The sequence below is a fragment of the Dasypus novemcinctus genome, chromosome 17 (genome assembly GCF_030445035.2).
Source record: "Dasypus novemcinctus isolate mDasNov1 chromosome 17, mDasNov1.1.hap2, whole genome shotgun sequence".
Classification (NCBI taxonomy): Eukaryota; Metazoa; Chordata; class Mammalia; order Cingulata; family Dasypodidae; genus Dasypus; species Dasypus novemcinctus.
Genome location: NC_080689.1, coordinates 27,452,968 through 27,477,554, shown reverse-complemented (window position 1 = coordinate 27,477,554; position 24,587 = coordinate 27,452,968). Strand labels below are relative to the sequence as shown.

At 42.8% G+C, this 24,587-nt stretch overlaps 1 protein-coding gene across 1 annotated transcript in view; it reads right to left on the bottom strand.

Annotated features, from left to right (window-relative positions):
* TMEM178A (transmembrane protein 178A) overlaps positions 1–17,330 on the bottom strand; it is a 55,139-nt gene extending 37,809 nt beyond the window's left edge. Inside the window, exon 1 of the mRNA XM_058278444.2 lies at positions 16,173–17,330. Coding sequence (XP_058134427.1) covers positions 16,173–16,572 — 400 coding nt within the window. The 5' untranslated portion in view covers positions 16,573–17,330. The remainder of the gene's footprint in view (positions 1–16,172) is intronic.
* Positions 17,331–24,587: the final 7,257 nt, after the last annotated feature.

The window sequence follows — 24,587 nt, the reverse complement described above, 5'->3', positions numbered from 1 at the left end:
TTTTAAAAGTTAGGATGAAGGAAGTTGCCGTGCTTTTTTTCTCGTATTCCACATATGAATGGTGAACATATCAGATGCTGCAACAGAGGAACTTCCGTTTCCCAGTTCATGATCGCCTCATAGATTTTGTACTTTCCTAGTGTCACTGCCTGTAAAAGAAATCAACAAAAGCTCCAATAGAATGGAGAAACCTTCTAAGACGCATATCCCCAAATCAAGAGACCAAAGTAGGACTGTGATCTGATGGCTGTCCCTTCCTTCCACAGGGGTGTCTTCCCAGAGGCCCCATCACCAGGCAGTGCTGTTTCATTCACCTGTTTTGAACAGGTTTATTTTCCTGCTCTTTGGTTTATCCTCTGAATACATCTTCCAAGCGAGCAAAATGCCTGGGCCAGGAGCAAAGGTGAGGGAGCACATCCTGCCGTCTGGAAGTCACGCTCCAGCTTTCTCCGTAAGAACCAGACTGACATGGAGGAGGGTGACGCAGATGATTGGCTTGTCTACCCAACCCCTGCTTCCGTGAAAGGATTAAGTAAAGGCAACTGGTCCTTTCAAACATCAGGGGTTGAGCAACCGATCTGGAGCTATAATCAGTGCATGAAGGACCAAAGACGTTTCCCATGGCTATGGACTTTCATCTGCATAAAGGAGGAAATTGGCGGTCAAGAAAAGTCATATTATGTTCAAATTTTTTGAACAGGGCTTTCAGTGAAATTAGCTATTACGCCAATTACAATACTCCACGAGCCACCTAGAAATATCATTTAAGGGGGAAAAAAGCTGAAATGAAGATTCATAATATGAATTAAGTTAAAACGATCAAATATATCTTCCAAGTATTTAACACAGTGGATTATTAAATTCATAGAGCACATCTCTAAAATTTTTGAACAAAATGAAGTTTAGTAGATAATTGTGAACTATAATTTCACATAGATTATGAGTATTAAATACTCTCATGAAGCAAAGAAGCAATAACCCTTGAATCTTTTCCTGTGGCAACAACAACAAAAAGTACACAATTTTTTTCATTCATCAAAATCTTTTTGAAACGTCTACAAGGAAGTTTAAAACAAGCAAGGAAGGCAACATTTCGCTATGCAATTTCCTAAAGGGTACTCCTTTTTTGTTCGCCACTAAGAACTCAAACACCAGTTCCTAAAACCAGGTGTAATTGATTAGTGCCAACTCCTTATAAAATTATCTAAGAAGAAAGAAATTATTATGCAGTCGACTCCTTCCAACACAATGGCAAGCATTGCTCCTACAGAACAGAAATTCCTGGGACAATATAGGAAGCGAACCCCCAGGAAACAAAAAAAGAAAATTAGCAATGAGCGTGTCACATTCAAAAAAACAAAGGAAAGACAGGTGGCTGAACAATTTGAAAACAGCGAAAGGCCCTCAGTCTTGGGCTGTCCTGATGTTAACCTACTTCCAGAGAGAACTGACCTTTTCTATCCCTTACGCTTTGCTGAGTTAATTAAGCTGCTATTTTCTAGGCATCCTACAATTACAGCTGGTTAATGCTGCAAGAAACCTGACAAGTTAAACTGCTCCATCCTCTACATTTACAAAAGGGTAATCAAGATCGGGAGAGGGAAGGTGACTTGCCCAAGGTCATAGAACTAGTTAATAGCAGCATAAAGAAGATGCCCCAAGTCTTCTGACTCCTCTCACCTCAATAAACTGCAAAATAAACCCCCTGGGAGAGAGAGCACTTCAGAAGCCGGCCAAGTCCACAGACCCCCACAGTTCTCCTGGCTTTCTTCAGCATGAAGAACCACCCTAGAAGCTGGACACCACAGAGTAATTCACCTGAGAGCGCGCAGAAGAGCAGCAACCAAGAGGCTTTTAACAATTCATTCTCACAACTCTGCTTTCTGCTGGAGGGAGACTATGTTGTTTAACTGGCAACGTTTTTATTGAAATAAGAATATTTAACAAGCCAAAACTGTATAAGGAGCTACATTGAAGGAACTCCTCAAAACAATACCTGTGTGCTGAATTCCTATTATTTGAGAAGCACCTTACTAGGTCTGGTGAGAAAGCAAAGACCAAGGATCTTTCCTTGAAGGTAGGAACTTCCTGTGGAGATAGGCAGAAAGACAAGAAAGCCTAAATAATAATTTAATCTCTCAGTTAAGGATTAAGAACATTTTATGAGAAAAATCCTCCATGAAGAGGCACTCTTTGGTACTATTACACTGATTTTGCTTAATTCTTTTAAAGTAAAAGCACACCGTAATTTTCCTTTACATCTACTACTATTACTACTTTTTTTTTTAATGCTGATATTTTGTCTTCTTTGAATTAAGTCACTAGTCTTTGAAAACTGAGTAATTCTCCCGTCTCCTTCTCCTTGAACTGAATGAAAAATACTGCAGTGGGTGAGGAGAGTAGGGATCAAATCTGACTGTGATTTGAATCAAGGAAATTCCATTTTTTCAACAGTCATTCTGTAGAAAGATCAGTGTGTGCCAGATACTAAGCTGAGTGGCATCTGTCACTGAGTTTAAGGGGAGCAGGGTAGAGAGTAAAATGAATGAGGAAACAAACCAAAATACAGTGAGGAAAGTACTGTAATAGAACTGTGGATAAAATACACTGGGCTCCCAGATAATAGAGCAATTAATTCTGCAGGGAAGGAAGAGCTGAGAGCAGAGTCAAAAAGAGCTAGAAAGGAAGGATGGCAACAAGCTTTCAAGGAAGAATAGGCACTGCCCAGACGGACAAGGAGGAATGGTATTTTAGACAAGAAACAGGGGAGGCAATGCCCTGGAGATGTGAAAGGATATGGGTATGAGGGAAGAGCAAATAATATGATAGAGCCTGATCCTACATTCCATGCAGAAGTGGCCTGGTATGTAAGAAAGGTAGTTGGGGCCATAAGGCAAAGGTTTTTTGATGACTTTAGAAGTGTACTGCTGTGGGCAGTGGGAAACCATCAGATTTTTTTAAAAAGTCATTTTAGTCATTTTTAATTGTAAAATTCAGTGGCATTTCGTATGTTCAAAGGGTTAGACAACCATCGCCACTATCTATTTTCAGAACATTTTTATCACCCCAGAAGGAAACTGTACTCAGTAAGTAGCCACTCACCATAGCCCTTCTCAATTTTCTGTCTCTTAGGATTTGCCTATTCTGGATATTTCATATAAATGGAATCATACAATTATGTGGCCTTTTGCATCTAGCTTCTTTCACTTAGCATAATGTTTTCTAGTTTTCTGCATGTTGTAGCATGTGTCAGAACTTCATTCCTTTCCATGGATGAATAAGATTCCATTATAGAGATGTACCACATTTTGTCTATCCACTCATCAGCTAGTGGACCTTGGGTTGTTTCCAGCTCTTGGCTATTGTGAATAGTACTGCTGTGAACATTCATGTCCAAGGTTGTTTGAATACTGTTTTCAATTCTTTGGCCTGTACACCTGAGGGTGGAATTGCTGAGTCACATGGCAATTCTATATTTAACTTGTTGAGGAACCCATCAGAGGTTTTTAACCAAAGGAAAGACAACATAAGATTCCATTTTAGAAAGATGAAAATGTCTCTAATACAGAGGTGGTTTCCCAAGGATTCACCAAATAGCTGCTCATTGACTCCTTCCTGCCTCTCTTCCTGGACTTCTTCTCTCCCTTCCCTTCTCTGCCTGCTCACTTGTTTTTTCCTTCTTTTTGAACCTAAAAATTGGCATGCAAGCTGGTGGGCCAAATATATGCCCACCCACACACCTTGTGGCTTTACACCATCTTCTGAGACTTCTGTGCAAAAATCCTGCTAGCTCAGCCCAGCTGCAACAGGCCAGATTGTTTTTTTGCTTTGTAATTCCTGCTTTGAAGAGGAATTGGCCTCTTTATTAAATAGGCCTCTTGGTTTCGAGAGGAGCATTAGCAATTGCACGGGGAAATGTGAGGGCTGCAGGGGCGGTGTGCCTTGGCCATGGCGGCCGCAGTGACTGAGGTCCATCGGGATCACTCTGCTCCAGGCCCCACTCCTGCAGACCCAGCCACACGTGGCTACCCTGCTGTCTCCTCAGGTGGCCTTCCACGTTTGGAAATGAAAAAGCAAAAGGTCCTTCACAGAAACTTGAAGGGCTATCAAATCCCATTACAGACATGGGTAAAGTGGCTTTTCTTCACATAAGAACAGCTTAGTTGCTCAAAATTTGAACCTGTGCCTCTGTCAACACACCAGGACATGAAGCAACAGCAAAGAGTGATTTGCTCGTTTTCTTTCTCAGAGTTGTTGCAATTACCGACAGATGTGCTTGGGAAGCTGCACCGGTCATCACGCTTACCAGCCGAGGGATCTGAAGGCTGTGTGTTGCTAGTGTCTTCCTCCAAGAAATTAAAAGAGTTGTAGAGTGACTTGGAGAGATTTTATCAACTGGACTGGTTTGTGGGGGGGGGGGGGGGGGGACATGCTCAAAATAATGGCCTGCCAGAAGCTCTTTTCCAGTAAACTTTGGGGGACAGAAAGATGCAGCGGGAGGTGGGTGGCAAAGGCTACCGAGTGAAGCGGCAGACGGCCGAGCCATTGTATGTAAAACGTAGAGTACTTGCACCCTCTGCTCTCAGACTATATTTATATCCCTTAAAATGCTAAATTCCAAACATTTTAAATTCCATTTTTTAAAGTGCACTTATTATAAATGAGCCTCCCTAGAAACAACTGTGCGGTCTCTGGGTCACTAAAGACTAAAGAGTTACAAACAACACTTCAAAGAGAAAAACAGAAGGCTTTCAGGGCACTTCCACGCATCCATCAGAGCAGGGTGTGGAGAGGAAAAAGGTAAATCTGGCAGGAAATCAGGGTTCTCCTCTCAGTCCCACCCTCCCCAAGGAATGACTGTAGGACCAAGGCTCACTCACTCCTTGATATTTACTTTTTTTAAAGATTTCTTTTTTATTTATTTCTCTCCTCTCCCCCCCTCCCCCCCCCCCCCCCCCCCCCCCCCGTTGTCTGCTCTCTGTGTCCATTCGCTGTGTGTTCTTCTGTGTCCACTTATATTCTTGTCAGCAGCACCGGGAATCTGTGTCTTTTTTTTGTTGCGTCATCTTGCTGTGTCAGCTCTCCATGTGCACGGCACCACTCCTGGGCAGGCTGTAGTTTTTTTGCACAGGGCAGCTCTCCATATGGGACAAACTCCTTGCACGTGGGGCTCCCCTAGGTGGGGGACACCCCTGCATGGCAGGGCACTCCTTATGCGCATCAGCACCGTGCATGGGCCAGCTCACCACGTGGGTCAGGAGGCCCTGGGTTTGAACCCTGGACCTCCTATGTGGTAGGCGGATGATCTATCTGTTGAGCCAAATCCGCTTCCCCACTCCTTGATATTTGAACTTCCCTGCCACGGCGTACCCTATGGTTGCCTACATCACTGCTCTCCTTCCTTGGCCTAACAGAAGCCTGATTCTGTTCTGGTGTGTGGGGCAGCCAAGTGCTTCCTGGGGAGACTGGGCCCTGCCCCTGCCCCAGGGGGTGAAACTTCATTGGTTGTTATGGGTTGAATTGTATCCTCTAAAAGAGATACTGAAATCCTAATACCCAGCACCTCACAGGGTAACCTTATTTGGAAATCAGGTCTTTACAGAAGGAACTGTAAAGTTAGAATGAGGTCAGACTGGAGGAGGGTGGGCCTTAATCCCACATGACTGCTCCCCGTGGCTTCTAAGGACTTCTGCCGTATTGGATGAAAGTCCACCTCATCCAGTCTGGGCACACCTTAACTGACAGCATCTTCAGAGGTCCTGTCTACAATGGGTTCACACCCACAGGACCAGGGGTTGGGACCTGAGCATGTCTTCTATAAGGGACATGAGTCAATCCCAACCAACTGGTGTCCTTATAAGAAGGGGAAAGGAGACAGAGAGAGAGAAGATGGTCACGTGAGGAACCCCTGCTCTATAAGCCATGGAACCCTGGGGCCCCAGAGCCAGATTCTCCCCTACAGACTTCAGATGGAGTTTGGCCTGCCAACACCTCCATTTCAGACTTCCAGGCTCCAGAACTGAGACAGGACATGTCTCTGGTTCTAAGTCCCCGTATTTGTGGTACGCAGTTAGAGCCACTCTAGGAAATTCAGACGGCTGGTCTAAGAAATCATGCTAATTCCATTCCACTTGCCAGAGACTGGGTTAGGAATGGTCATGTGACATAACTGTGACCAACGAAACCTGAGATGCCTGCTGGGGGACTTCTGGGAAATTACAATTATGGTACAAAAAAGGGACACAAATGTCTGTGGCCTCCTGATTCCCAACCTTCAGAGTGCTGTTTGTGGAAATGATTCATGGAACTGCTGTGACCAGGAAGAGACAAGCCAAAGGCAAATTGTCCATGCTGTTGCCACTACAGCCCAACAGTGATAAACCTCTTTAATTAGCCAGCCTGGGTGCAGGCTTCCTCCAGACTTCTTATTAGGAAAGAGAGTACGTTTCCTTGTAGGTTGTCATTTTTATTTGCTCTTTTTGTTTGTTATTTGGCATTGAAAGACCCTTAATGATAAGCCCACCTAACTAAGAACATAACTGTTTATCAAGCACTTTTTAAATAGCATTCTTAAACATTAGACCCACAACCCAAATTAAAATGGTGCATACCTAATCAGATCTAGCTGCACCTGACCTGGGCAGACGTGAGAACAACTCCAGGAAATGGCATTCGTGGGAGCATACCTGGCCAGGGAAAAAACCAGGCCTGTCATTTTAACTTGCTGGTAAAAGTGGAAAAGTATTATAACAAGAACTGTGTGATGATTCAGAAATAAAACCATGCTCTAAAAAGCACTCATGCCACAAATTTCCAAACTAAAAATCTGGGACCTATTAATATTAGTAAGAAGCACTCAAATTCCCCCATGGCCTAATCAAAACATTACTGCAGAATCGTCTGTGCACCTGGTTAGGAGAATATGGGATCACACTGTTTAATGCCTCTCAGGGGCCTCGGACATATTTATTTCAATAACTCTGTCACATTTGGAAGGCATACAAAACTGTGCCCTTTTATGATTGCTTTTTTTTTTTTAACTTTCCTAAATCGGGTATGTTGGGAACTGTCCAGAGGTCTAACAGTTAGGGAATGTGTTTTTCATACTGCAACTAGTTTTCCAAAAGAGTGTGGTGCCTACAGATGACTCTGGAGGACTTAAGGACCCAAGCCCATAATCCCCACCAGCTCACCAACCCTTAAACTATACACAATCTAAATAAAACCCATATGCTTGTTGTGCAGCCCCTGCCCACTGCCAACCAGACAGCTGTGTCCAAGCCTCTTCTACACACAATTGAAGGTTCCCCCTGTCCGAAAGATTTATAAATTAAAACCGATTCAAGGTTATACTGATAACAGCATCCCCTTGCTCACAGGCATTCTGCTAATATGCTATCAAAGAGAAAAGGGGAGAGTTACAGCTGGTATGTCTGAATTGCATATAATTGACAGGAGTTTACAGCACAAGTGAAAATCACCTCTCATGGGCACAGTAGTACAAAAATCAGGTGAGAATCACTGCTCGAAATTTCTTTCAACTCTGTGAACTTTTGTTTCTACATGTCTTTACTCATTTTCCTCTGACCAATTTGAGTTTTCTTTAGAAAGAAAAGGTACCCTTGAGAAAAAAGGAAGCACTACATGACTTTGATGCTTCTTCAGCAGCTATTTTCTGGCTGGAGTTTATCTTTTATTGCTGAATAATAAACAATTTTCTCACGTCTTTTGCTTTGTTTGTTTCAAACACCTGAACACAAGGACAGTATACTCCAGAAATGTTTGTGTTAACATCCACTGTTGCATTTCCTGCCACTCTTTGTCATTCAGGCTATCTCACTATTTTTCCAATACCTGTTGGGTTTAGCAGCCTTCAAACAGTACTTCCATTGTTTTACAACAGAGCACAGTTTTCCTGCATTCTATTAGATGCCAACCAGGATTAAATCACCGACTAGAAATGACTCTTAAGTGTCAGTGGCATAAAACAAATGCTGAACTCTGGTTGGCCCAGGCTCAATTACTCTGAGGCTGGCAATCATGTTCCTGGGGTTTTTTTTCCCCGAGAGTTTATCTTCTGCTAGGTCAAACTGTCACTCTGATAATATGTTTCATAATTTTCAACCATATAACAAGCGAGGAATTCTGTTGTTTTTCTGGGCAACATCATTGAGTACCACCTAATAGGACTGCAACGCTTAAAATTCCATGACATCTGTAAACATTCCTGTGAGCAGTTTACAAAAATGTGAGGACTTTACAAATGGCATTCAAACCCAAATTAAACAACAGCCCACCCCCACCTAGTCAGACCCATTCCTCCCTGGTTTGGGCATGGTTGTGGAAAGCACACCCCCAGAGGGGACTGAAAGGACTCAGCACCCCATTTAGTTCACGAAGCAGCTTATTTTTCAGAACCATTTCCTTTCTACTGCTCGATAGCATTTGTTGACTGCCTGTTGATTGGAGCAAATGCTCACATTCCCCCATAATAAATAAAACTTGCCCTAGCCCTCCATTTATCCTGCTATTACAGACCCCAAGTATGCAAGCCCGTTCTTATTTGTGCAGTAGATGGAAGCACTGGTGTTGATTTGCAGGAGAGTGACCTGTTGTAAAGGGGCAATTAAACCTTCTGGAATTATCTAGATAGTTAGAATTTCCCACTTGTATTTCTGGAGTCTCTTTCCTTTCTACTTGTATAGTGTCAGATAACTTGAAGAAATGAGAAAGGAACATATTATATCCGTTAAGCCCTTAGGGGAAGAAACGAATTGCTTGATTTTACCTATAAGCAGACATTTAAAAGTCTGAACACAGGAGAGGAGGGGAGATGTCCAGCAAGTTAATAATTCAGTGAGTCTTCAGTAATTCTAGATTACGGAAACTAAAATGGGGTTTATGTTGTTCCCCTTTTTTTCACTTGCTAATGCATTCCCTGATGGGCGTCCCCATGACACTACTGTTTGGTCTGTGATCAGCCTCTCTGGCTGAGTTACAAGAAAGATGGAGTGCAGCATGTAGTTTCCCGTTACTCAGCAGCAAACAAAGGCTGTCAGCGGCATGACGGCCGACACCGACTCGCTCATGCTCCAAGAAGTTCAGTTACATTCTTTTAGTTAAAATTTGCAATTGAAACAGATTAATCACTGCAATCACTTGTAACCACAGGGAAACACTAAGTGAAAGCGAAAAAATACACTATCATAAATTTTACCAGGTTTCGAAGATAAAGTCCATTTTCTGTTTACAAAGGTCTTTATTTTGATTAAAAAAATCTTTATAACCAGCTGCTCAAAGCTTTGGACAATCCCAGTGGTGTGATGTTTATGAAAAATACCAACCGTAGAAAAACCAAAATTTTTAAATCAAAAGCAAATCTACTTAATTAAAATCATCTTATCTGAATTATTCCAAAATATTGACTACTGCTTTTTTTTTTTCCCCCAGAGGAAACAGATTTGCTATTTGCATTATTTGCCAGTCCTCCAGTTTGGTTGTTTTCAGATTTTTTCTTCCATGCCACCAGTTGCTCTTGACGAGGAGTCGGGAAGTGAAGAGAATGACCCAATCTGATTATTTTTATTCTTTTAACCAGCAAATAATAAAAGAAAATGGGACTATGCCCCTCTGGATAGTCACATAATTGATAATCAAAGGACAGTGGAATTCCTCTGAAAGATATGGTAGGGGTCATGGCTTGAGGCGCTGTCCAATCTGAGGCCACAGCTTGCTTGGTAGAGATCCTAGATGGATAATCCGGATACACTGCATTGCAGGTGTACGTGGAGATTAAAGGAGAGTTCGTTCCTGTAACTGTTAGGAAAACCATAGGGCTCACCTAAAATCCTTCATGTTCCCACTCCCGACGAGTTCACAGTCTCATTCTTGGTGTACACGTTGGGAGTCTCCGTTACTCCCTCAGTGGATTGTAATGTCCAGATGCTCCCCCAACCACAGCTTATCTTCTATGGCAATCAAGAACACTTGCAATTATGAGTAGTCTGCCTGATGCAGTTCGAGGGCTCTTTTTGGAGCTCTGAGGAAAAATCAGTAGCTAAGGAAAAAATCACAGCAAACTTGGGTATAATTGGATGTGAAGTTTCTATGACAGCAAAACTGGTTTTCTCCCCTCTCACAGTCATTGCTAAATGTTATCCATGAGCATGGTGAATGAAAATGTCAAAGACTTTGGTAATTTTTATCACAAACTACTTAAAGCACCATCTACTTTTGTGTTTCTAAATTAATCTTAAAAGACAATTCCTGTATGCACACGGTAAGAATGGAAGCAAATATTTTCTTCTCCTTTATCATTTTTTTGCTAGCAGAATGGCATGTGAGAATTTAATTCCTGTTCAAGACAACCTTCATGAGTGTTAGCAACGGAATCCGTTGAAACCTAAGAACATCACACTTGGATATGTTCGGCCGCAATATACTGTGAGACAAGCCCAAACGACAAATCCAGTCATTACGAGTTGTGTAGTATGAGCTGGCAGTTGTTTAATCAAAAAGGACTCATTTAATACTGTGTCTAATGCCAGAAATGGTACAGAAATAAAATGCACTTCTCTCTCCTGCGCAGGAGGAATGTGCATGATATAATAATGCACTGGCCCAACATAAATTTCAGCCATGATAGGAAAAAAATCACTCCCTTCTCTGTCCAGATGAGAAACTGGGCTCCACCACTCAGCAGAGAGAGAAGCAGTCTCCAAAGTGGGCTATGTACATGCTAAGGGGTACACGAGCAATCCACTTCAGTATGGGACAGAAATAGTTTAACCTCTATTTATATTATATCTATTACTGTATGCTGTCAAAATTTGTTTGTCTGTTTTACGATGTATCTAATGTGTTAGTTAGTACAGTAGCCCACGCCCATATTATAAAAGTGAATAACTGTAAATTATAAGGATGATGCTCAAAAAATTTCAGAGACAACTCACCTAGAGAAAGAAAGAAAAGAACTCTATATTCCCAGCACTCCTAAAACTGAGGCTCCCTTTGCCAGCAACATCTTCTGGTCCAAGAAAAGGTCTGAGAACGACAAGGGAGACGAAAGAAGGCTACCCTCTCAGCTTCCCTAGATACAGCTGCTTTTGGGAGATAATTATCCTAACATAAACGATACTCTGGTCTGCAAATGAGCTGAAGAAAATCATCAATCTATTTCCGTGTCAGGTAGAACTTGGTGGGTCCTGTACAGACTATTAATTTCATGGAGAATAAGCAACAGGGGAAGCAGATAAATCATTAGCAGAGTGAAGAGCAGACCCAATGAATTCCTACCAATTCTTTCTTTTTCTTGCAGAGATCAAAATGACAAAGTATTTATGCCCCACTGTCTTTGATAGTCCTAGTTATCTCATTAGGGGAAAAATGCTTCTGAAACCAGTAGGATATGTTTTATTTCAAGTTGCAAGAATGCAATCTCAAATGATTTATACAAATTAACAGATTATGAATACAAAATTATCTTTACAGTTCTGAAACTTTATCATTTTCAATTTCACAAAATAAAAAAACACTACAACATTGATTTTCCTTTTGTTTATTACAGGCAGTATATAATTCTAGAATTTGATTTACAAAAACAGTACATTTATTTGAAAAGTAATGCTAATTGTTTTTAATGAAAAATTTGTAATTAAAAACAATGAAACTTAAAGTTAAGGTCAATACAAGAGCATCTAAAGCTTTCAACTGTAATTTCCAATGAATTTCAATGACTCAAATTTGTGTTCAAAATTAATTTCTCCAAAGTTCCCCATAATGTATTCATAAAACCCACCAATGTTTATTTGTTAAAATCAGTGTTTTCAGTAACTGAAAGAAGCATTATATAATGTTTCCAACTGAGTCTCCTTCCATCTGTCCTCCTCTCATACTGCTCACCCATCAGTTTAAGTGTAAGAACTGGGCTTGAAACAGAATGGCTGGGAATCCCCCCGAAGGGTACAGTACTCCATCACTTTACACTCTATTTCCAGTGATTTATCTATCAATGTTAGCAGCCTTCCCAAAGTGCTCTTGGACTCTTGTCAGGAATCTCCCTTAACCTACCAAGAGTAGCTACTATATAATCCACTAGAAAATATAAACTCCCCTACTTGATATAAACTCCATGAGGAAGAGTATATTTATCCATTTTGTTCATTCCCATATCTTCTGCACCTAGAACCCAATATATAGCACCCAATATATATTTGTTGAATGAATAAATGGATGAATGAATGAATGAATGAAGAACCTACCTTGAACCACCCTTTGTCATTTCCTGGATCCTTTAAAAAAATCCCAATCTGAAAGTTTTCCCCACCTCCTTGCTGACTACATTTAAAGGCTTCTTTCAAACCCCTAGCATTCCAATAGCATGGGAGGGACCTGGGGCCCTAAGTTTTGAGTCCATGCTGCTCAGATTCCTTCCAAGGCTTGTGCAACTATTGCACCCCTCAAATTGTTGGGTGAAGGATATTTATCAGAGACCTGTTCCTTTTGACTAGCAAAGCCTCCTTAGCATCAAAAGTCAGTCAGTGCTGCAGCAGGAGTATACATGGAAGAATAATTTAGAGCCAACTGATACTCAAACTCCAAAGAACTCTTATACGTGCAGTCAAAATCCTCTTAGTATTCCTTGCACAAAAATTGGCTTTCAATGGATATTTACTGAATTGGATAGTAAACTACAAAACTATAGTATGAACCTATTATCTCTAAAGCATTTGATAAGTATTATATAATGGGCAAGATAGTGAAATGTGTCTTGGTCAATATAGTGCTATTAAGAGGACCTGCTGCTGGATAAATAGTGGTATTCAAACAGTGCTGGTAAAAGGTAATTGGCCTTGTAGAGCAGCATAGGATTCTAGTCCTGGTTCTTAATGGGTTTATCAATAACTTTACCTCCATTTCTGTTGAAGGTCTTGGTTGAAGAGTCAACCTAGACCTTCTGGGGTCACTCAGGGCTAGAAGTGAAAGAGAATAATAGTGCGAGGATGAGAAACAGAATTTGACAATTTTCTCAATCTCAAATATTTGTCCCTCTGAGATCAATGCTTTCCTGGCTCTTATGATTTTCCTGAATTAGATCAGTACTACAGAGTCCATGCCTATCATTTTTAAACTAATCCCCCGTTGCCCACATTGTATACCTCTACCTCCTCTACATCTCTCAGAAATACTTGTCTGGCCTCCAGTGATAGATGATGCAAACAGTTCCAATTTTGAGAATGTTTTCCATATTATTTTCCTCCCTGAAACTTTCACCCATCTCTTGGCATTGCCTTCTAGGCCCACATGAATAAAGGCTAACCTCTCTTCCTCTTGACAGCCCACTAAATATCCCAGGCAGCGCTTGTACTAATTTCACACCCCAGCCCACCTTCCCACCTGTGTCTACTTTTCCTCATTTCCTAAAATTAAAATGGCTAAATGATGTTAGGACTCATAAAAACAAGGTAATTCAGAGAAAAAAAGTAAGAATATTTTTACATTATTTCTAGTTCTATATGGCTCACTTAGGAAATTCATAGAGCAGCCACCAATATCAGATGCCAGAACAAAGGGCAATAATGTTTGCCCAGGATGGACACCAAAATCATCTTTTTTCAAAAAGGAAAATGTTGGTGGCATTTTCCTTTCTCGTTATTTATATATCATCAAATTTTAAAGCTGTTAGGGACCAACCATTCCTTTCATAGATGATGAAACTGAGTCCCAGAAGACGTACATAACCCAGGGTGGGTTAGGACAATGTTAAAAGCACTCAAGGCATTTGTGACCATCTCCAAAACAACAAAGTATGATTCTCTAAAGTACCAGTGCCTGTCCCTGTCCTTTCTAGTGTTAGCTCATTAACTTCCTAAGAAACTAAGCTTACATGGTTAATATTCCAAGTATTTTTTTAAGAAATAAAAAGTTCCCTAAAGAACAGCCAGCCTTCCTAGTATTACAGACAAGGAAACCGAAGGCCAAGGAGGCTTGGACACTTGCTGGAGGACACACTGCAGAGTAGCAGCAGAGCCAGTAAAGGAGCCATGCGTCTTCTGATTACAACCTAGAACTCTTTAGTGTTCCATACAAAGCGTCTGCTAAATACCATCAATATCATAAACCTGAGATTTTTAAAATCTAAAATACCTAAAATATGCATTTTGGACTAAAAAAAATCTAGTTCCTTTAAATAGTATATGAGTTCTGTCTTTTGGATGTACTGGGCTGGACAACCATCAATCAGAAAGATTGTAGAAGGAAGTTGGAACAATGGGTGGGAATTTCAATTCAATGGCCTATAATGTCCCTTGAACCTCTAAAGTGATCTGATTCCAGACGGCCCAGAAGACACACACCTCAGCTAGCCATGCTGCTCTCAGAGGTGGGGGGTGTGCAGTATCTTGTGGAGGACCCTCTCCTGCAGTTGGGTTGGACTCTGCCCTGCTTCTTTCAGGCATTACTCTATTTCCAATTAACATGCAATCAAATACTCTAGGCAAAGAGTGTAAGGAAATGCAGTTCTATCATTTCCAAAGACAGACTACTCTGCTTAGCTTTCAAAATTGCCTTGCCTAAATGAGCATTCCATAACTGAGCCTCCAAATTCTGCTTTTACAGTTTGCTCATGTACTATGCTACTATCAGAATTAATTATGCAGCATCTTCAGGAGGAGAAATCAGATTTGGATGCCAGGTAGGAGAAGAAAGAAAAAGGCACCTTCCCAAAGGGAGGTTACTGTATCCAATTCCCCCAAAAGCGCTGGAGTCCTTCCACCCACAGGCAGATTTTGGATGGCAGTCCCCAACTGAGCTAGCCATGGGAAGGAGGAAGTTCATGTTTGAGAAATGAAAAATAAGCCAACTAACAAAATTCTGAAGGCCAACACATTATTAACCCCTCCTTTCTATGTAGTTTCACTCCAAGCGACAATTTGGCACAAATCTGTTCATTTGCTTTTATGCTCCTGACCAGCTACTATATTAAAATACACTGATTTTGGACTTTTTTCCTTTATGCAATAATGAGTCTAAGGAAAATGAGGTTTATTATTATTTTTAATCTCAGAGAACATTTTATATTAAAAGTCGAGTTCTGAAAGGTAGAAGGAAGCCTTACAAATTGAATATTTTTATGTGCATGATATTACTAAAAAAAAAAGTCCAACTATCTGATCACTGGCATGAGAGTCAGGTGTTGCATATATTCCAGAAGAACACAATGATGCTCTACAACTCAGTGCTAAATAACAAACAAAACAACCATACAAGGTGTCACAGCCGTAAGAGAGAGTGGGTATATAGAGATTCCACACACAAGTCTGGAAAGCTCCATTTGAAAGAGCTGGGGCAGGTTCTCTCCTCTGCTGCCCACTGGGTGCCTAGTCACTGCGGTTGGTGGGAGGGATTTAACCAGGAAGGCTGAGAAAAGTAGGTGTCCTATCTGCAAACCGCTGCCTCCACCAGTGAACTAAGGGCACCTAAGGTCAAAGACACACATACCCTTGCACCTGGGTGGCGTGGAGCAAGGTTCCTCGGGCCCCCTTAGCCCCGGGTTACATTACCCTGCCCGGCTGAGATGAATGCCTCAGTTGAGTGTGAAGCCAACCCAAGCACAAAGCAAGAGAAAGCCCTTTCCCCTCTTCTGAGGTCGGCACCACTTTTCTTCCAAAGGTTATTTCTAAAAGGAAAGCACAACTTGAGCAAAGGAGTCTGACTGGAAAGGGTGAGTCTTGACTGTTATCCTCATGGGGAGCAGCGTCAAGAAAACACACACACATGCGTTTTCAAGTCAGGTTACGACAGTGAAGGACCAAAGGAGAGGAAGAAGAGGATAAGGGGGAGGCAAAGGCAGGAAAGAAGGAGCTATGCAGAGGAGGGGAAGAGAGCTGTGCTCAGACTTGGAGGAATGGGGAAGGAAGAAAGAGGAGGAGGAGCAGATGAGAGAGGAATCGGAGGGTCAGGGAAAGAGAAAAAAGACAGAGAGAGAAGGGAGGAGAGGAAAAGAAGAAAGGGAGAAGGATAAAGAAGGCGGCAGGGAAGGATGAAAGAATGTGCCCGGAGCTGAGCGCCGGGCCGCGGCGGGGAGGTGGCCGCGAGGACAGCGCGCCCCTGGGGAGCCGCGGGCTGCGCTGCACGCGCTGGCGCCCAGGGCGCAGGGCGCGCCCGCCGCTCACCTTTCAGGATGAGGGTGTCGATGTCCCGATCGATGCCCAGGAAGTAGCACTTCCTCCAGAGGCCCGAGTAGGTGGCGAAGAGCGGCCGGCCGCACTCGGCGTCCAGCCCGCCGAGCCCCAGCAGCGAGCGCCAGGACTCGGGGTCGGCGCGCCCGGGGCCACCCGGGAGCAGCCGGCGCCCCAGGGGGGGCGAGTCCCGCAGCGGCAGGTGCGACAGCGGCATCAGGCGGTTCTTCTGGTCCGGGGGGTCGGCGCCGGCGCGGCTGCGCTCGCAGCTCTCCTTGTGGCGCCGGGGGTCCGTCTCGTACCAGTGGTCGGTGAAGATGGCCGTGACGAGCAGCCCCAGGGAGCAGAGGCTGAGGCCGAGGCTCAGCGCCGTGAAGAGCGCCCGCGGCTCCATGGCTTCCCGCGCCGCCGCCAGACACAATGCACTTGGCCTCGGCTCTCCTCCGCGCTCCCGCCCTCTTTTCCCCACCCGCCCCCCACCTCCCTCCCACGGCCTCGCCGCCCTCGGCTCGAGCCCCACGCGCTCCCTCTCCCGCTTCCTGAGCTCGTCTAGCGACCTCCCGACTGCCCCTTCCCGGCCCTGCGTCCTCACCCTCCCCCGCGCGGCTCTCACTTTCTTGCCCTTCTCCTGCTCTCCGGCCCCCTCGCCTCGCTCTGCGCTCCTCAGCCCCGCTGGCTCTCTGCGCCCCTCTCCCTACCTCCCGTCCTCCCTTCTCTCCAGCGACCCCCTTCCCTTTTGAATCCCTCCTCACCGCCCTCACCTCTCTCTTATCCTCGTCTCTCCCCTTAACCCTGTCTCTACTTTCCCTTACTTTTCTTCAACTCTTTCTCCACTTATTTTGTCCCTCCCTTCCTCTCCGTGACCCTTTCTTATCTCTGCCCTGGAATCGATGTGTCCGTCCCCTGACCTCCCGCGCTCTCTGCTCTGGCGACCTCAGTCTTGTCACTGGTTCAAGTTGATTTTGATCAGTGCCACCTTTTGTAGCCAGGAGCAAACCGTATCCGGGGCGGCCTGCGTGGCATTTAAGTCTGGAAGCTTGATCTGGAGCTAAAGACCCTTTCTCCTACCGCCTGAAGGTGCAGCTTCTTGGACTGCTCGGCAGCAATCGGTGCTGCTGGCTCTTTCCCTCTCACTCGCCCAGTGCAAACTCTAAGCATGTTTCCTACTCCAACCCCTCTTCTGAAAGCAGAGTCCCCGGGGGGCCGCCGGAGCTATAGAATGCTGGTCAGAGATTTTCTTCTACTTCATTTCAGCTTCCTCAGATGGACTTCTTTCTCGCCGACTACCTCCACCTCTTACCAGAGTGAAGGCCTCCTTGAATTTCTAGAAGAGCATAGGATCAATACACTCTTGCAGTGGCACCTGCTCTGTGAAGTGATTATTGCCTCTGAATAAAGCAAACCTCCAGTACTAAATCAAAGTAAAGATTTTCTTCTGTGCAAGTTTCTGCACAGGCTGGGAGGGTCAACAACAAAGCAGTCCTACTCAGGGAAGTCAACATTTCAACTAGCTTCTGTTCTTCAACAGCGCTGGCTGTTACAGATGTTAATGCTGGGAATGGAAGGCAGATTTAAATTTCCTAAAAGGGAAATAGTAGGACCCAGGTATTGAAAGAGTTAATTGCTTAATGTTGTGTGGCCTGGACAGCAGGGGTACTATACCCTTTGCCACTTCATGCTCTTGGCACCACTGTCAGAGACAGAGAACCATGCTGGATGAAACCAGAAATGGCAATTCTTGTGTTCCTCTGCCATGAAATATTAATGACCAAGAGATTATGAGGCATTCATTAGATGCTAAATGCCATTACTCCGCGATTTAATGGGACTTATTAATTAGTGCCCCACATCAATTGGTGTTCATGTGATTTACATATTTCCTCTAGAATGACATCTGTAAAGGTAGTACAAGAATCTTGCTGGGATTTGTTTTCATTGCTGTTTGTGGTCGAGTATCCTCAGAGGCAATGTTTCCAATGAGGACAGTGCTTCACCTGTGAGCTGTTCAATTCACAGTAGATCACTTAGCAAATCTTTCAGTCATATCGGACCCCAGTACCCATTTCTGCTGACCTGACAAGGTGAATTATTGCTTGGATTTTCTCACAGCTTCTGAAGAGATCTATGGTGAGCTCTCGTCTAATTAAGGAAGACAAAGAATTATCCTTTTCATGTTCCCCTCACTTATAAGCTTCTCCTTAACAGGAGACGCTAAACTCATCAAAGAAGTCTTATCTGGATTTATGCGAAAATGATGAGACTTAGAAGCTTTCTTTTATTTATACTCTATAACATGTATAAAACCCTAGCTCTTTATAGATATGCACAGAAAGAATACTTTTAACTGTGTGTCCACAGTTGACATCTGAAATTCACTCAAGTTTTCCTGTGTCCTTTTATTTTAAACGATGCCTTATTAGATAAAAGTTATTATAAATCTTGCAAGTCCAAGGAAACTTTAGCAAGGGCTAAAGGTTTCAAACACTAATGTACTACAAGAGATAGATATTCAGCAACATTTCAGAGTCCCCTGATCATCTGCACACAATAATCCTGTCGTCCCCACCCCTCCCCCAAAGCTAGACAAAAGACACCTCTTTTTTCAGGTACTTCTGTTTCACTTAAAAGGACATAATGTTCTACCTCATTTTCCCAGTCAGAACTCTTTGATCATAGCCTTCTTCAAACATAGCATTATCCTTGAAGTTCATTTATATCTATGTTTAAGACCAGTCTCAGCATATAATCCAAAGGTTACCATATGATGGATTGCCCTTGACAGTATTTCATTTAAAATGTCACACATTACAAATATGGGCCAGCAGTATGCAATGAGCGCACTGCCTCTGCTGTTGCAGCAGTAACGGCAGTGATGTGACATATGATGTGTACACAGGCTTTGCTACGGCAACTGCACATTGCTCCATCCATGTTTTAAGTTTTTTTCTTTGGGATATATCCAACAATGAAATATCACCCACTAACCTGCACTATGGTAGAGTTTGGGAGATGAAAAAAATGAATAAATGGCTCCCTTCTTTAAGATGTTCCCAGTCTAATGGCAAGTGACAGACATATAGATAGAACAAGAGGCAAGCACTGTCATAGAAGTAAGAACAATGTGTTAGGGGAACATGGGCTATGAAAAGCCTGGAAAAGCCTGGAAAAGCCAGGAAGGCTACATAGGACACTAACTCTGAGTTAGTTCTCAAAGGATGAATTAAACTTTGCCAAGGCGACAATATCAGCCAAACTGACATTACACTCAGAATATACTTCCTTGATGTATGTTTCTACTACACAAATTTGGAGGCATCAGTATTTTGAACCTCTGCGAATAAGTATATTTTTGTACATTTTTCAATCATGAAGTTGACATGCTCTGATGACTACCAGCTAGCTGCTGCTTATGAGTGGAAGCAGAAGTCTAAGGCAGCATCCAGTCAGTGAATGAGGGCGTTTAGCCTGGCAGGGAGTCAAAATGATGGGAGATCAAATATCCAGCCAGATCACTTGCCACGTCTCAGCTTTGACAGTTCTGTGACCTCAATGTTTTCAAACTTTGCCTGCTCTTGCCTTGTTTTAAATTTCTCTTTGCTGTCTCCAGACCTGATATCCCCAGGGCATTCCTCAGAGAACACTGTCCTAAAATGACAGGGAGAGAGCCAAAGAATTTCCACCTGGGTGTCTCACTGTACTATTAAACTTAACATGATCAAAACTAGACTCACATATTTCTCCTGGGGTCCAGCTGCCTCTCCCAACTCCTTCCCTCCCTCCCTCTCTCTCTCTCTGGTGTTGACAATCACTCAGTCTCTCAGATTCTGTATTTTAGAATTAGCTATCTCATTCACAAACTCAGGGATTTCTCCTTTGAAATGCCTTTTCTAGCCATTCCTTTTTCTAAATATCTACCCCTTGCTATCAGCATGCCTTTATTATCTCACCACTGGATTGCTACTACAGCATCCTCCTTGGTCCGGTGATTCCAGGATATCATGCCTTCCTGCAGTTATCCTGGATACCACTGCCAAGCACACCTTCTCAGATGTTACTTTTTCCTGGAGTTATCCTGGATTCTGTTGCCAAGCGCATCTTCCTCAAATGTTACTTTATATCACCCTTCAGTTTCCAACTCCCTTTTATTGGTAAGAGTGGAGTATCCAACATATTGCTCTAGAGTCCTTCTTTGTTTACTGCAAGTATTCCCTTGGCATTTAAACATTGCAACCGATTTGTTGGCCGTGTTTAAATATTTAGAAAACAAAATACTTCTCCCTTCTCCAAACACATCATAATATCTAAGTGCTTTATGGCATCCATTATATTTCTCTTTACATTCATGAAGTTCCTTAAATAAATATATCTCTTATAAAAAGGTCCATGCACACACATATGCAAAGATTTCCAATTATCACGGAGCTATGGGCAATGATTTACTGACATGCCTATGCTAGACTAACCATGAATATTCCAACAGGACCTTTACCCTTTGGTCCCAGCGCTGAGATCAAAAGCATTATCCTTCTTCATTTCAAACACTTGGATTCTGTGCAGTTTAATCAAAACCTCACATGGGCTTTCATAAAGAATGAATTTTTTTTCTTGGTCATATCGGATATTTTTTCAGTCAATTGTGTGATTCATCTACAATATGTCATTTCTTCTGCAAATATTTGAGGTAACTTATGTTAAAGTCATCACGCTCAATTTTTCTTCTAAAACAATTTCATTTGAATCCAACAACATAGAGTAAACACTTCCATTGTAAAATTATTGCGCTAGGTCCCACTGGAATATGCCTAGAAGAATAAGGCATGCCCTGTACCCTCAGGGAGCTTTAGGCTAATGGAGGAGGAAGACGCAAATGCCAAAGGTCATAATTAGGGGTAGCCTGGAGTGAGTGCTATCACTGGTACAAGCAGAGGAGTGTGTGTGTGTGTGAGGGGGGTAAGGGATATGGGAAGCTCTTATATTTTTTAACGTAACAATTTTTGTGATGTGTGATATATTTTTAAAAAGACAATTTTAAAAAATATGACAGGAAAACCTAGTACAGAGAGATTAATTTCCTTTGGAAAGAACATGGATAAGCCAAGTGGAATAGATGCTATCTGAGTTAGGCCTTGGAGGAAAAGGGATATTTTCCAAATGTGTGACAGTTTAGTACAGGACAAAGCCACAAGTAAATTTTAGCACCTCCCCAGTGCTCTTCTATTTCCACGCAAGTGGTAAGACATCTTGGCAGTGCCATTTTGTCACTGACTAGAAGCCTGGAACCACAAAATATCACGAAACCCTCAAAATAGACAGTGCCTGATAAGCTTCTGATTTCACTGACATACCACAGAATGTCACCATTATTTTTCACATTCCTAGATTAAGCTGTTTCCTTTTTGGAGCCTTCAAACACATATGGTGGGGAAAAAATGTTCAAAGAAACCTATAACCACGTTCATCCCACTCCGAGTATAATGTTTTAACAGACAGTAGCTCATTAATTGCCACCTGTGCCTAACTGAACTCCCACCTTACCTGTGTGCTTGGATACAGGCTTTTGATTTGGGTCTAATTCAGTTCACTCAGGTCATGTTTGACATCCAAGGCAGAATTGGCTGTAGCAAGATCTCCAAGTCTCTCCAGTTCACAGCTGCCATGACACTGGTCCCGTAAGCAGAAAAGTCAGCATTTCCCAGTGTCTCCTTTTTCTTCTACCTGCAAACCTCCTCTCTCAGCTGTTCTTGCTAAAAGTCACCATGGTTTGGGTAAGACATTGGCTACCAGACTGAATTCCAGACCCACCACTTCCTTCCTGCATACCCTGAGCAAGGTATCTAACTTCTCTGAATCACCTAAGTTCTGAAAAACAGGGACATCAACATCTATCTCACAGGATTAATGATTGATTATTATCACACTACGAATATGGTTCTTCTCATATCTGCCCTCACTCCCTCCTCTTCTTCTCTACTCCATCCATGTAAACACATAAACATGCTTCAGAAAACTCAGAGCCCTGGTTATATTGATGTAAATAATTTAAATAAATATGACATAATTTAAATGTCAGAAATACACATGGCTTAATAATTTATTAACTACACATGATTTTGCAGATTATTGTTTATATTACTTAAACCTCCTATCCTCATTTCTTCCGTTAACATTTATTGAGCACCTATGGCTCAATAAATGTGCTAGATACCAGGGACACTGGGATGACTAGGAAAGCATCCCTAGTGGGAGAAGAAGGACAATAAACAAGCAAACAAAATACTTGCATATTGTAAGTGTTATGAAGGAAATAAATAGGGCGGTGCCATAAGCAATAACTTCGGCAGTTAGGTCTAGTTTAGGTAGAATACTCAGGGGAAATTTTACGCTGAGACTTGAGGAGATGAGCCTGTCTTGTCAAGAAAAAGGGAGAGAATATTTCAGGCAGAGGGAACAGCCAGTGCAAAGGTCCTGGGGCATGAAAGAGCTAAGTATCACTGAGGAACTAAAAAGAGACCGTGTGGCTAGAGAGTAATGAATGAGGAGAGAGATCTGAGACAAAGTTACAGAGTTAGTCAACAGCCAGATCATGCACAATCTTGACGACCATACTGCGGAGTTTGGATTTTAGTCAAAAGGAAACCTTTAAAGAGTGTAAGCAGGAGTTGGACATTGATTCATTGTTTGAAATGCTATTCAGATGTCTGTAGAAGAATGGATTGGGGGTGGGGGTGGCAATTACGAAAGCAGGGAGACCAATCAGGAGACTATTGCAATAGTCCAGGCAAGAGGTAGCAGTAGCTTGGACCAAGGTGGTGGTAGTGGAGAAGAGAGAAAAGGGTAGTTCCAGACATACTTTGAGTTTGCACTCACAGGATTACTGCGAGTTCAGATGAGGGAAAGGAAGAATCAAAGAACGTGCCTCTATTTCTGGTTTAAGTGCTTGGATGGGAGAACCTTGTACCAAGGTGGGGGCAGGGATGGGCAGGGGGACACAGGTATTGACGCAGAGATGGGACCCAAGAGGCTTTGGTCATCAGCCCTGGGTCTACCATATTTCTCCTCCCATACCCACCCCATGGCCCCTGCCTCCACCCTTGGGCCTCCTCCCAGTGGGAGGGGGAGAGAGATGGGGATATCCAGTTAGGATGCAGCACCTGAGCTTCTCAAAGGACCAAAAGTCATGTCATTTGCATGTCATCAGCTCCTTACTTCTGTCCCTCATCCAGCAGGTGCTCCCAGCCCTGGGTCTGGCCCATGTTCTTTGCCCACACGGTCCTGTAATTAGCTGTGTAATGGGAAGTTTTAAGAAAAAAACAAAACCCTCGAGAGAAGTAAAAAATTGTGTTTGGAATATGTTAAGTTTAAGATGCTATTTAGAGGTCCCGGTTGGTTAAGCAGTTGGATGTGCAAATCTGAGAGTAAGGGAAGCAGTCAGGACTGGAGATTTGGATTTCGGAGAGGTCGGCATATAGGTGTTAAATGCATATAGATATTTAAACTCATGGGACTAGAGGAGATTGCTTAGGGAAAAGTACAGCCAGAAAATTAAGAATTCTGCATCCATCCAGGCTCTGAAGCATTCTAGCATTTTGAACGCTGTTGAAGGGGGAAGCACCACAAAAGAGACAAGGGAAGTAGGAGGGAAACCAGGAAAATGTGGGTCCCTAAAGCCAAGACATGAGAGTCTAATGATCCACTATGATGATACAACAACAGGTCAGTACAGAGTCTGGATGTGAAGTCAGAGAGACTTGGGTTCAAATTCTAGAGCAGGGGTTCTTTACCAAGGTTCCATGAGCTTGAACTGAAAATTTAGAAAAACAGTATTCTTACGGGGACAAGTTGGTGCAGGTGTGATGTATTTATTAAATAATACATAGTATAGTGTGGGCTTCGTAAGGGGTCTGTGGTTTTCACCTGACTGGCAAAGGGATCCGTACAACAAATAAGGTTAAGAACCCTGGTCCAGTGTGACTTTGGGCCAGTACCTAACCTCTCCAAACCTGTTTCATATTTGTGAAATGGCATTAAGGGTTGCTATGAGAATTAAAACACATAATGAATATAAAGTACTTATTAATATAATAAACATAAAGGCTGACATAAGTGCTCAATATTTAAATAACTGTTGCTGCCATTGAAGTTATTTATCATCTCCAACAATAATATTTGGTGACTGCCCACACCTGCAGGCCACACTCATGGGTGCAATACAGAACATCACTCTGCCATGAATTTTGCCCTAATGAAGTTCACAGAGGCCTTCGACAAGGGCCCAAGGAACATCAATTGTCTATAATATTGTTGGAATCATGGGCATTCAGAAGTATGAGAAACCATCATGTTCCTTTGATAGTCTGTTTTGTTATGAGCCCATAAAAGGGGTTAATGCTATTTTGTGAATAGCTGGAA